The 13251-nt window shown below is 41.8% G+C and overlaps 1 protein-coding gene across 1 annotated transcript; it reads right to left on the reverse strand.

Moving 5' to 3' along the window:
- Positions 1-1170: 1170 nt before the first annotated feature.
- On the reverse strand, positions 1171-2806 carry marcksb (myristoylated alanine-rich protein kinase C substrate b). Its single transcript, XM_070920909.1, has 2 exons — positions 2696-2806; positions 1171-1761 (listed from the first exon to the last, which is right to left on the reverse strand). Exons 1-2 carry the CDS (start codon positions 2789-2791, stop codon positions 1171-1173), a joined length of 687 nt encoding a protein of 228 aa, XP_070777010.1. The 5' UTR covers positions 2792-2806.
- Between the last annotated feature and the right edge of the window lie 10445 nt (positions 2807-13251).

The following is a 13251-nucleotide window of genomic DNA, read 5'->3' on the forward strand; positions in this document are numbered from 1 at the left end:
TTTTGAAGGGAAAAAAAAGCCTTCTCTTCACATGGACTGATGGAAATTTCCCCTGATTTGTCCTTTCTATAATGCACCACACGAGGGCGCTGTAAAGCAAAGAATCAGTGTGTATTTATTCCTCCAGTAGCTGATCTCAGGCACAAAACCCAATACTGAAACCTCACACCTACTCAGAGAATGGGGGGGGGCATTTGAGGTTTGCCATGAATAAATGAGCCAATTCACACTTCATTCCTTTATTCTTCAGTGCTCACAGAAAATAAACTGAACACCTATAACCAGTTTGTAGGCAACGTTACATTCCATATTGAATAAGGTGAAGCCTCATTATATACAAAAAAAAGACGCTGTTCAAAGATTGCACCCCTGGCCACGTAACAGTGTGCTTTCTAGTGTAGATTTTAAGTGGTGTTGTAGTCATCACAGCCTGATGCAAAATTTGCTTAAAACATCTCCCAATTTTATTCAATCTTACAAATGGTGAAAAACAAGAAAACTTCATTTACAATGGGTAATCTGTTAAAAACTTCAGTCATTTAGGTACATCTCAGTCATAAAACCAGTAATATCAAAGTCTATACAACGTGCATTACTACAGAGTTTTGAAATGGTGGAATCTAAATGGGAAGTGATGAGCACCTATTGTTTTGACAGTTAACTAAATCTAGTTCATTAAGGAATGTTTGTGTCCACAGGAGCGTCGAGTTTAAGAGTTGTAAACAACTGTGCACTGCAAAGACAACATTTAAGACTTGGTTTAGGACTTTCCCTTTAAATATCACAATGTGTCAAATCTTGCAGACACAGCTTTAGCTGCTACATCCAATTGCCCAGCACCAAATACTTTGATAAAATATGTCAAATTCAGCAACGTGTCAACACAGTCATGGTTTCATGTAGAAAAACATTCACTCTCACATTCGCACTTTCACACTCACGTCACAAATGCAAGCACCAATGAGCAGTGAGGAAGCAGCACACTCTCCAGTACACCTCCTGTCCATCACTGCCAAGGACGTTGCAGTCATTATGGATGAGATGGTTGCAGAATAGTAAACAAACACCAACAAAAAAATGAACAAAAAAATCCCTGGTTTTAGACAAGTCCTCGCATTCCTTCACACGGGCTCCATCGCCTCCTTCATTCCGGTGTCTCGTTCAGCAGGATTACTCGGCGGCGGCCGTGGCCTCTGGACTGGCTGCCGTCTCTGGTTCAGTAGGTGAAGCTTCAGCTGGTTTCTCCTCCTCTCCTGCAGCTGCTGCTGCTTCTTCTGCTGCTGCCGCCGCCTTCACCTCCTCCTCAGCCTTCGGCTCCTCAGCTGCAGCCTCCTTGGTTCCCTCCTCAGCAGCCTCAGCTGGTTTGGCCTCCTCAGCAGGTGCTTCCTCTGATGCCGCCTTCTCTCCCTCAGCTGGTTCTTCTGCTGCTGCTCCCTCCTCTGCTGCCTCTTCAGACTCCTTCTTGGTCTTCCTAAAAGAGAAGCCGCTGAGCTTGAAAGAGGGTTTCTTGAAGGAGAAACGCTTCTTCTTCTGCTTGCCATCCTCGCTGGTGGATGGAGTGCCTTCCTCCGGCTTGGCAGAAGCCTCTCCGTTTGTGGCGGCAGGCTCCTTCTCGCCGTTGGCCTCAGCAGCCTCTACTTTCTCACCATCTTCTTTTGGCACCTCCTCGGTAGGAGTGCTTCCATTGGCCTGAACATCAGCTTTGTTGGCCTCCTCAGCCGCCGGAGAGGCATCCCCATTGGTCTTGGCATGGCCATTCTCCTGGAAGAAAAGAGAATATCAATAATTCTTAACATGCACATCACCATGCGATGTTGATGACGCATCTGAAGCAAACACCGGCCTCCATGTGAACATGTGGCGTGCTGTGATATTTAATCAAATTCAACCAATAGGAAAAAAGCCCTAAAACTGCAGCAACATCTGTTACTAGGAGTGTGACGACAGATCTGTGGCTTTCAGCAGTAGGCTAGTCTGTCAGACCGCAGTACCGCCGGAATCCGCCAGGTGGCGTTCAGTGTCGAGCTGGTAGATACAACATAGGAATTTAGTTTTTTCCCCTTCTTTTTATGAGCCATGTACTGAACCAGTGTGTTACTTTTTTATTTTTATATACTTACCTCATCCCTCTCTCTGTCCTTTTATAATTTGTTGATTTTAGTGGCTTGCGTGTGTGCAAAAACGTGGCTCCTTTCTTGGACCTGGCAACAAAGGCGTGGTAGCGTTTTTTAAAATGGCCATGCCACCAGTGAGAGCGGCCACAAACCCCACTGCACACATTTCAACCAAATGAATGAAAAAGGAAACAGCCGCAATGTTTAGGAGGCTCGAGCCCCAGAGTAACTGAGAAATGCTTAAAATAAACCAAACAACATTTGAACAATTCTGTGATAAACTAAAACATTCACCATATTTATTGTGCATCTTCATATTCAAAAGATGAATTAAAGCCTTTTAAACCCTTCCCCAAAAACAGCCTCCATTATCAAACAATGCTGCGCTGCAAAATACACGAAACTGTAACAAAGCACTCGCCGGTGAAAATGGATACATGTGGCCACTTTCCCTGAATGCCGGTGAGCGTGGGGATGCGCTACAGGGAACATGGAGCACGCCATTGACGCAACACATTGCTAAAATGAGACAAAATTCCTGCTTGAGCAATTAAGATTTAAACAGTTAAACTGCAGTTTACCTGCCCGTTTGTCTTTGCTGCAACAGCTGCACCTTCTGCCGGCTTTTCCACCGCAGCTTCCTCTTTTCCAGCGGTTTTGGAGATTTGTGCTCCCATGCTTTTTGGTGCAACAAAGGAACCCAACCGATCAAATGAATGAACAAAGACCGCAAGCTTCCACCCCAAAAATTTCAAGTCAAGCGCCGACACCTCCTTCTCCAACCGAAGCCGAGGAATCAGCCCGAAACCGAAGTGACCGCAAAGGGACGTGTGAGAACGTGCAAAAAAAATGTGGCAAAGACGCGAAAGAAACGCGAATTCTTTCAATTTTTTGTCGAGCAGAGTTTGTAAATGGAGAAATTGGCCCCGCCGCAAATGAGATGCGGAGTACAACGCCCAAGTCCACTGATGAATGGGCACTGGGGCTATGACGACAAAGCCACCCCGTCTCCACCAATCACAAGTCCGAAATCCAACGAGAGGAGGGGGGTCGTGGAGTGGGGGGCCATGGACAATAGGAGAGACACAACAACATGGCCAACAACTTGTTTTTATATCCACGTTAGAGTGCAAAAACTTGATTTTATATTTGACCAAAATAACAAGTAAGATTTCATAGAGGTTTACAAGGTCCAGCAGGTTTAGCTGGACGCTGATTTCAAGGAGGGAAATCACAGAAATCTTTGATAACCCCATACTATATTAAACAATATGTTTAAAGATATGCTTAAAAAACATTTTAAAAAAATGGCCAACCTTTGTTTTTACATGTTAATGACGTTCAATTTATATTATTTTAGCATTTAGAAATATTCACTCTCTGCACAGGCAAATATTTTGGCCACTCTTTCATTCCTACAGTATCGTCCAAGAGTATAATAAAATTGTCTTTTTTATAATAGTATGTAAATACAATAATATACAATATAATAAGCAGTAATATAGCCGACATCGTTATTGCATATTTATGTAGATTGTAAAGAATAGTTCATATTTTGAACCTAATTTAGAGTTAAATATATGTAAGACCAAAGAAGTTGTTTATCACAACTTTTAAATTGAGATGCAAGTGTCAAAACAACAGCATGTTTTGGACAGCTGAGCTGAGAAAGTGCTGCTCAGCTGGTCTCGTGTTATATCATCACGCGCACTCCTGACATATGTCTCGCTCAGTAAACAGACGTCCCCCCCGTAACTATAAGCCCCTGTGCCCACAACTTCCCTCATCCCTCTTCTTGCATAATAGCGTCTTGTCTGCTTGTTGCAGCTGGAGCATCCCAGTGACCCAGATATAATGAGAGTTTATGGCCCTCTGCTCCAGCAGCCTGCAGTGCTCTGACTCCACCACCAGTCACAAGTCTTCTCTCTCCCTGCCATCACTGCCTGACCCACATCTCCATGGTTACCAGTCCAAAATGGCTCCAAGGAAGAAGGCTGCACGTCGAGGGCTTCAGTGATCATGACTCCCGGTTATGGAGAAGTAGGGTGAGAGTGAGTTCAAAACTAAGCAGCACAGACAACAGTTTGAGGATTAGGGTGACTTCTTTCAGCCACCCTCCCTCCTTCAGGCTAACTAGGCCACGCTCATTGTTGTGATATTCTGATTACATGCAAAGCTGTAATTATTATGGAGAGCTGCTACGAATATGTAAACCAGGGGACAAAGCCAGCAGGGCATGCAGCGCACAATGCAACCCAGACATTCAGACATAAAGACTTTACCTGTCTGGAAGATACTGTATCATGTCAGTATACAAGGAGTGTGTGTGTGTGTGTGTGTGTGTGTGTGTGAGAGAGAGAGAGAGAGAGAGAGAGAGAGACAGATTTACACACTATTGCCTTAACTTATAAAGAGGAACAAATCAACACAAAATCTTAAACATGCTAAAGGTTTCCATCAAACTTCTCACAGTAAATCATGTAAAATCTGAACCCTTTAATCGTTCCATCCAGAAAAAAAGCAATGGAAAAAATATTGTTTTGCATTTTTTAGTTTCTTTATCATTGTTTTTTCAAATGACCACACACTTTTCTTTATTATGAGCCTCCACCAAACAGTTGAGATGCCCATTTAAAGTACATTTTTAACAATCTGCACAGATTTTTCTACATTAAAGTGAAATAAAATACATTTTTAATTATACATCTCTTTTTATGGACAAGACCGATGTCTAAAACCCATAATTAAAAGATTTTACATGTCACAAACATCACAACATGAAGCATTTTTAAAGATAATTTACAGTGAAATCTTTACTGAAGACATTTACTTTGAAACTGTCAGGATTTTGATGCATTAACTGATGCTGCACCATGGCCTGTCCAGTCTAGTCCGTCTTATCATCTGCCAGAAATATATCCACTTTTAACTCGACCATATTGTAGATTTGATATCAAACTGTGCTATATACTAGAAAAAGCTAAAAAATGGTAGCATCACACAAGATTCAGGTCAGTAAAATGTCCCTCATATATTTAACATTACAAAAAAAACACCAAACTGTGTTTTAAAAGGCTGCATGGTCTGATATGGAGCTGGAACAGTCGAATAAGGAATTAGTTAATAATTTAAGTAGAAATGAAAAACATTTACTTGTTCCAGCTTGTTCAGTGTGAGGATTTGCAGCCTTTTTTCTGATTTATATCGTTGTAAATTGAATATCTTTGGAGTTTTTTGACTGCTGGTCGCATAAAACAAAACATTTGAAGACATCGTCTTGTGTTCTGGGACATTTTTCACTATTCACTGCAGCCTGAGTCTGTTATGCTACAAGTAATGGTGTGACTGTCTTAGGTGGCAGAGTGGTGTTCAAACCACTACAAACAGGAAATATATAGAGGTCAGAGGTCAGCATTGTGATTCATAATTAGATTCCTGAGCAGGTTGAAATCCCTGTAAATCCTTGTAAAGTGTCAAAAAGTAACGTATTAATTAACTAATATAGGTGAGGATTGTTTGCCCTGATTGTTGCAATACATGTTGCATTTTGCACCCAACCTCCCCTCCGAGTGGCTGCATGTTGCTGATGTTTTCATTAACACAGAAGGAGGCACTGTTTTCCAGTTTCAGCTGCTTTGTAAACTTCCAGTGAGAGCAGTTTATCACATGATTATGACCTGAAATAATAAGCTACTAAGGGATTTTTTTGCCTGTTGAAAATAGGGTGGGACTGTTAATCGATGTGTCATTCACGGAGGGCCAATTGTGTATTCAGTTTTTATTTCAACAAAAAAAACCCTCTGATTTTAGTTGGAAAACTAAAAAGCTAATCCACTTGGACCACCATGGGAAATTGTTGACTACAACAGCATAAAACAAAAATTAGACACAAAGGTTCATGGATTCATCCTGGCTCTTCAGATTTTAAGCCTAATTTATGTGTCCACTCTGTGCTTCTTACTCAGACTAAAAACGAGAGTGTGCAGAGGGCTCTAATCACTTGAACAAACACAGACAATTTGCCAACCTTGCCCCGTTTTTCAGTCTTTCCACAGACGAGGAGGTGTCCCACTATACATTGTAATCTGTCATTGGAGGAAAGCGCTGTCAATCACAGCTCCTTGTGTCGGCGTGGATCCGCATCAGCCGTACGCAACCACAGCTGCGTCAAGACGCACGGAGATTAACCGGAAAACAAGACAGCGTTTGCGGATCAAAATAAAAGCACAAACGTTAGTCATTTAGAAACCATGTATTGGGCGTGCTTCACACAATCTCACTAATACAGAAATCGTGGAATTATTATTTTATACAATCTTTAAAAACAGTAGATTCGTTTTTGTTTGATAAAAATACTCTTTATTCTTGTTTTCACCTTGAAATTACATGCTCCATTTTACTGCTTTATTGTGACAGGACTAACCAGAAGCTGTATGTGCTGTTGTTGTGAACTTGACTCTGGTCGCCATCGTCATCATCTGTACGCACGGCGGCGACAGGAGCTCCTGAATCGGCAGGGACGGGTCTCCCACCGCTATCCCCTTCTCAATGCGAGGAAAAAACACCAACAGAGAGTAGAAACACACCGGCGATTCCCCCCAACGAAAGTCCCTCTGGAAACTCCGATGGATTAATCTGATTTGTCTGCGGTAAGCACGCTTTTTTTTCTCCTCCTGTGTTGAATTTCAATTGGTGCACCCGCCTTGTCCCCTATTTTGCGCTGTGGACTGCGAGATGAATTCATCTCGGGAGAGAGAGAGAGAGAGAGAGAGAGAGAGGGCAGAGGAGATAAATAACACATTGTGGGTCGCTGCAATCCAGCCAGTATTCACTCCAGTCATTCTGCAGATGTAGGCGCGTGTATTTGACGGATAAGTTTGCCCTCAGACGGGCAGAGAGAGCAGAGAGAGTGGTAGTGGTCTCGTAATTGTGGATGGTGTTTTGCAGTGCTGTGATTGTGGAGAGGGGGCTCTTGTGTTGCAGCAGCAGCAGCAGCAGCAGGGATGGATGCGCTGCAGGGCAGAGCTGACCACTGAGGCCATGCACACACACATGATAAACGCCACAATGGCCTGCAGACAGCCTCATATTGATTCACCCCAAAATGATTGTCTAATGCTTCAAGCTAATTGCATTGCCACGCTGTTAAATATCCAATTAAAGCTGTCCTAATCGGGTTATCTGATGTGTCTGGAGGTGCAGCCATCCATCTTGTAGGCAAACACCGGGGATGATATAAAGTGTGTGTGTGTGTGTGTGTGCGTGTGTGTGTGTGTGTGTGTGTGTGCAGCTGCGAGGCTTCAGCTCAGTTTTATCCATGTGCAGTAAGTTAGGCAGTAGTTGTGTGTCGGTTTGTAAATATGCACTCAGCCGCCTGAAGCTGTGAGTATTCAGCCTGTCATTGGTCCATGAATGACTATAATTGGTCTGCGTGATATGTATGAAATGTGGATGAAAGGAGTTGCATACTATGGTTCATGGACCATACATGTCCCCCAGGCCCTCTCTGTCCACACCGTTGAGCCTACTTGTTTAGACATACTGGCACGTAAGCTGCTACTTGTGACTTTGTGTCATCACAAAGGTGAAATATGTTTTATTGATTACTTTAGTTCAAGCAAAATGTGTTCAAGATATGTAGTAGTAGTAGTTTGCCTGTTTTTGTGTTAGTCAACAAATGTCAAACATGTGGTGGTTTCTGCTTTTCCTTTTCTTAACATCATTGTAAACTGAATATCTTTCAGGTTTTGCTGATCAGACAAAACAACACATTTGTAGACGGCCTCTTGTGTTCTAGGAAAGTGATGGGAATGTTTCGTTACAGACTAATTGATTAATCAAGAGAGTAATCTGCAGATGAATATATTATGAAAATAATCATTAGTTGCCATATTTTCAATTTTGGCAGATTATTTATTGTATAATTTCCCCCTGGGGATCAATAAAGTATTTCTGATTCTGATTAAATTCATAAAATGTCAGTGACAAATATCCATCCGGGTGTCCCAGAGAGACATCTTCAAATGTCTTGTTTTGGAGAATTTTTGGCATTAAATGCTCACAAAAATTCTCAAAACAGTTTCCAATTCACTTTCTTCAGATGATCTACTAATGGATGAATCATCTGATCGCTGCAGCTCCACATGCAGCACTCACACACCACGTGGCTGCACTTTCTATCAACCCAAGTGTTATTCAGTTCCACCAGAAAACTTCCAACCTCCATCGCTGTAGACCCACCACATCATTATTTCCAGTGGATTCTTATGCTGAACGTTGCCCTCCACTGGCACCAGATTTGGAAAGAACCGTTTAAACCCCCCCAGCACGGACTGACAGGCACGAGCAGCGAGAATCTGCTCCTGTTTGTGGAAAAAAAAAAGAAAAAAGTTAATGTTTTTCTAATTTGCCCTTTTCTCCCATTTGGAAAATATTCATCTACTAGGCACAAATCTCACTGACTGAATGGACATTTACAATGGGCTCAGTGATTTAACAACATGACTCAACATACTCAACTGTGAACAATGTGGCACCAAAACACGGCGAGGCTTAAACCCACACGTACATACTGTATGAAGCTCAGCTGTGGATTTTATAACCAGCTCATTCAGTACGTGAAGAATGCTTTGAAAGCCTTAACACTGCGTTTCATTGTGCTCATAATCTTGTAGCATAGTGAAATGTGGCCATTGTCTTGTTGTTGATGCGCTGAATGAACTCACTTGTCCGACACAAGCAAATATTGTAACTATTCAGAGAATGGCAGCCATAAGGAGGAGTTGTACCAAATCCAGTTAACACAGCAGCGAGTTTCATGTGCATTCAAATGGCACACAAGTGAGAATGATCCTCTTTTAGGTCACTTCTTTGATGAATGAACAGAAAGTTGTGTTTTGGAGTTGAATAAGGTCGTCGCAAGTGCGTCTACAGTAGGAGGGGTGTGGGAGGTTTGACCTTGTTATGTGCCCTGTCAGTGATCTGAGTGTAAAGGGACCCCACACACTTCAAATTAGACAGAGCTGTCTTGTTGAAGGCTGTGTTGAATTGCAAAATGATTGCATTCTGGAGAGATTTTTAAGTTAATAATGAAAGCGTTCTTAGATGTAACAACCAGTTGGGCACAGTTTGTGAGTCAAATCTCAAGCACTGATGCTAACTAATAAAGAAAAGAAATAACATCAGGTCTGCTTGTTGCCAATTAAATAGTGTGTTCCCACTGGAGCTGAAACCATTAGCCTATTATTTTGAACTATTTTTCAGTTCATAATCATCTTTTCAGTTATTTTTCAAGAAAAAATGACAAAAGTCCGACTTCTTAAATGTCAGGATTTGCTGCTTTTCTTTATCATATATTATTGTTTTTGGCAAAATGATGCAAACACTCCAAGTTGACATCTTCAAATGTCTTGTTTTGTCCGACTTACAGTCCAAAACTCAAAGATCTTCATTATACAATCGTATAAAACAGAAAAGCAGCAAATCCTCACATTTGAGAAGCTGTGAACAGAAATGTGCTCTTGATTATTTCAGTCCACACGCATCATTTCTTTTCAGACCGCACATATGTCTGTTTCTCAGGCCTGACTGACTGTTGAATCCGTCCATCAGTCACGCTGTGTGACCCTGACATGTCTGCCCTTTTTAATTTAGTGTATTGATCTCGCAGCTTTATTATAAATGGCCGAGTATCTCATTATGGCTCCCAGCTCTGTGTGTTGCTGTAGATGATTAACACTTGTGCCTGTGTAGCATCAAAATAAAGGCCGTCTGATGTAGTAGCACTAACCCTGTTACTTTGTGTTCAGATAATATTGCCTTCTTCAATATCTTCATTTCTCTTCACTTCCTGATGTGAAGGAATCTCGCTGAAGCGTTGACAAATGCTATTCAACAGATTTGGCCAGACATCAAAGTCAGATTTCAGACTGCATCTTGAGCCAATCAAGATGAGAAGTTTTAATATGATACCCCTGCCTGTCATGTTTCCGTGTGAAAGTCGAGTCCTCCCTCTCTGTCCTCTTCTCTGTTGCCTTTTGCTATTAACTGTTACAGCACACTACGTGGCTGCGATCCTGTCCCCATTGGACCTTCCTTATCACGCCAGTGTGGTCCTCTCGGAGGCAAGCTGTACATTTGGGTCTGAAAATAGCGTGATGAGTGTTCTCGCAGGCTGAGGTGGTCATGCGATACCCAGGCCGTGCCACAGAGAGGAACAGACCCTGCGGCTGCGATGCCATCATCTGCTTTTCCTGGGGGGAGGGAGTTGTGCCGCAGGTCGGGCATGTCTAGTGTGTGTCCCTGAAACGCAGGGAAACTCTCACCTGAAATCATTATGTTGCAGGGCTTTGTCTTGACATTTTGATATGATCCACAGCGTCAATTCATGCGTGTAATTGAATAAGAGAGAAGTCCCTCGGATCTGTTGCTAAATGTGATAAATCTGCCTGTTGCTGTCGAATGCACTTGAGCTAAACTTGATGAATCTAAATGTTTCAAAGATAGTGGATTTCTTTACTCATTCGGCAACTTCAGTCACAACACAAAGTGCACACAGACACGATTCATATACAAATGTTTACTAAGTGAGCACCACGCCAGAAAAAACAACACCACAAAGGGAACATATGTATATAAACAATACAAGATGGCCTAGTTTCTGTGCAGCAGAATGGTTACAGATATGTTAAAGCTATGGTAGCTCCCTGGCCTTTTTACTTCAAGAGCAGGAAGATTTTCATAATCCCCCACAGGCAGCACAACGACGACGTGAGATCTCCCCTCATTTACTGTGATCCCTCCAGGAGTGGATGCAGTGCTATTTCAATCACTGCAGTTAAAGAGAAAATCTGCCAGAAAACAGACTTAACCTGTGTTATCCCAGTCAGTTCAAGTAATATTTCCTTGCTTGTGCAATGCTCCTCCAAAGCTGTCAAAGATTTGAATATGTTACTAAGTCTGTTTTCATCAAGCAAGAGGCTGGTCTGGACTGGATGTCTGTGGACTATGTTAATTTATGTGCATATAGGTTTTGTTTTAGACTAATGCCACAAGCTTTTGAAGTATTTTCATCAGTTGTTTCGTCTGTAAATTGTCTATAAAGTGTAAATGCATATCACAGTATCCCAGAGCCCACAATAATGTATTTTTAAATTGCTTGTTTAGTCCAAACAACTAAGAAAAACAGCAAAAACAACATTTGAACTGGAACCGGTGAACCATTTTTACATTATAACTGTAAACAGACTTCACTTTCTCATTTCTGCTGTGCATTCAGGCTCGTGCATTTCCCCTTAAATGGAAACTTTAGGCTAAACATGTGTTTTAAGGTGGATTTTCACTTTAAATATACCTGCTATAGTGTAGAGAGGTGTGCTATAAATACCAGAAGATAGTAAATGTGGATATTAATGTCATGGAAGATTATTTGGTTTTTTTTAAGGATTACGGGAGACTCAGCAGTCCTCCTCCTCTTCTGTGTATTTCAGTCTGTGGTCTGGGCTTATACTGTAACGCTACCGCTGGGCTTGTTTCTTTCTGGGTATTTAATGGGGTTTTATTGGCAGTAATGAATCACAATGATCTCCTCCTCTCAGCAAATATAGGAGTGGAGAAACTGAAAACGCTGTGCACAGGAGGTGATTTCTGGTTTTGGTAGGCAGATATTTTATACTTCCATGTATCTGTGGGCTGCAGATGTGTACTTGTCTGCATCACAAAGTAGTTATGTTTTTAGACAAATATGTGAACATACAGCAACATAGGTAAGCCAAATTCAAACCGATGTTGCTGTTGTTTTGATAAGTGATATTTGGACTGTGATAGTGCGCTTTTTTTTGTCATCACTATTACAGTCTGTCGTACTTTAAAGAGTCTTGTTTAAGTGTAAATTCAATCTCAAGCATAAAGTCCACAGATGAATCCATGATAAAAAGGCATCATGGACATGGAAATGACAAATGTGACACTGTTTACGCCGGCCAGAGTACTGGGTGCTTTCAGAAAAGTGAAATACTGATACAACTTCAACTACTCCAGCTGCATACACTGTAGGCCACTTAACTTTGCCGGTACCCTGTTGCAGTGCTCACAGTGTGCAGCAAGTGACACATCTGTTTGCACTTTTTTCTGATGTTTGGTTTCGTGTTAGTAAATGTAAAACAGGCCTGAAGGAATTTGGTCATATACTCTGTAGCTTTCCTTGCACTCATTAAGCTCAAGTGTCCTTCAGGACACGCCTCTGATTCCAGCTCATTTTGGGGCTGTGAAACTAGTTTCCAGAGGCCATAGTGACATCTTGAAATGTCTTGTTTTGTCTGAGCAACAGTGCAAAACTCAAAAATATTTAGTTCACTGTCATAGAAGACTAAGAAAACCAGAACATTTTCACGTTTGAGAAGCTGTAACCAGTGAACTTTCTATAGTCAGCGACTAATTGTTTCAGCTCTAAATCAAATGTACTGTAAAACTGTTCCCTCCAAAATTATCTTTAGATGTGATGCTGCTGGTTATTTCTATATTATACATTGCTCATTTTCACTCATCCTGACTGTTTTGTCTATATCATCGGCAAATTCATTGTTCATAATATTATCGTTCTTCTTGTCACTTTGAGTTGCAGCCCTGGCGTTTGCCCCTCGCGCCACCTCTCTCCATCCACAGACACTGTAAACAAGTGTGTTTCCAATTAGCCGTCTCTGAAGTCAGCTGACCCGCTAAAGCTCTTCCTTGTCGTGTTGTACCGGCTCTGTGAGCTTCCAGGGCTTAAAGGGGGGCACGGTGAGCCTGAAATGTGCATTAGTTTAACTGGGTCTTTAAAGACAGTAAGGCTCTTTTTAATTGGCAAAGCAGATTGCCTCTCTCATTACAGAAACTGGTTTAGCTTCGCTTTAGTGAGGCCAAATGCTCCATCAGTCCCCCTCATGAGGCTCAGTGTAGAACCAGGGAATGGTTTGCTGTTAAGGGTCTTTATACATTTAACTCGGTGCTGTGAATCTACAGATAGGTGTGTGGTTCCTTGTAAAGAAAACAAAAATAAAGTGCATGCCAACTTGTATACGCAATGGCTGGGTGTAAATTCTTCTCACAAGTGTGGCCGTGCAATAAGATGGAAAAGTAAACCATGATCATTACTGCT

This window comes from Enoplosus armatus, chromosome 15, assembly GCF_043641665.1.
Source record: "Enoplosus armatus isolate fEnoArm2 chromosome 15, fEnoArm2.hap1, whole genome shotgun sequence".
NCBI classification, from domain to species: domain Eukaryota; kingdom Metazoa; phylum Chordata; class Actinopteri; order Centrarchiformes; family Enoplosidae; genus Enoplosus; species Enoplosus armatus.

What these genes read in the sequence shown, in the direction of transcription:
- marcksb (XM_070920909.1), bottom strand. Translation starts at nt 2,791, where the DNA reads ATGGGAGCACAAATCTCCAAAACCGCTGGAAAAGAGGAAGCTGCGGTG. An exon ending in CAGCAAAGACAAACGGGCAG is followed by an intron (nt 1,762 to 2,695) that starts GTAAACTGCAGT and finishes CTTTTCTTCCAG; the next exon opens with GAGAATGGCCATGCCAAGAC.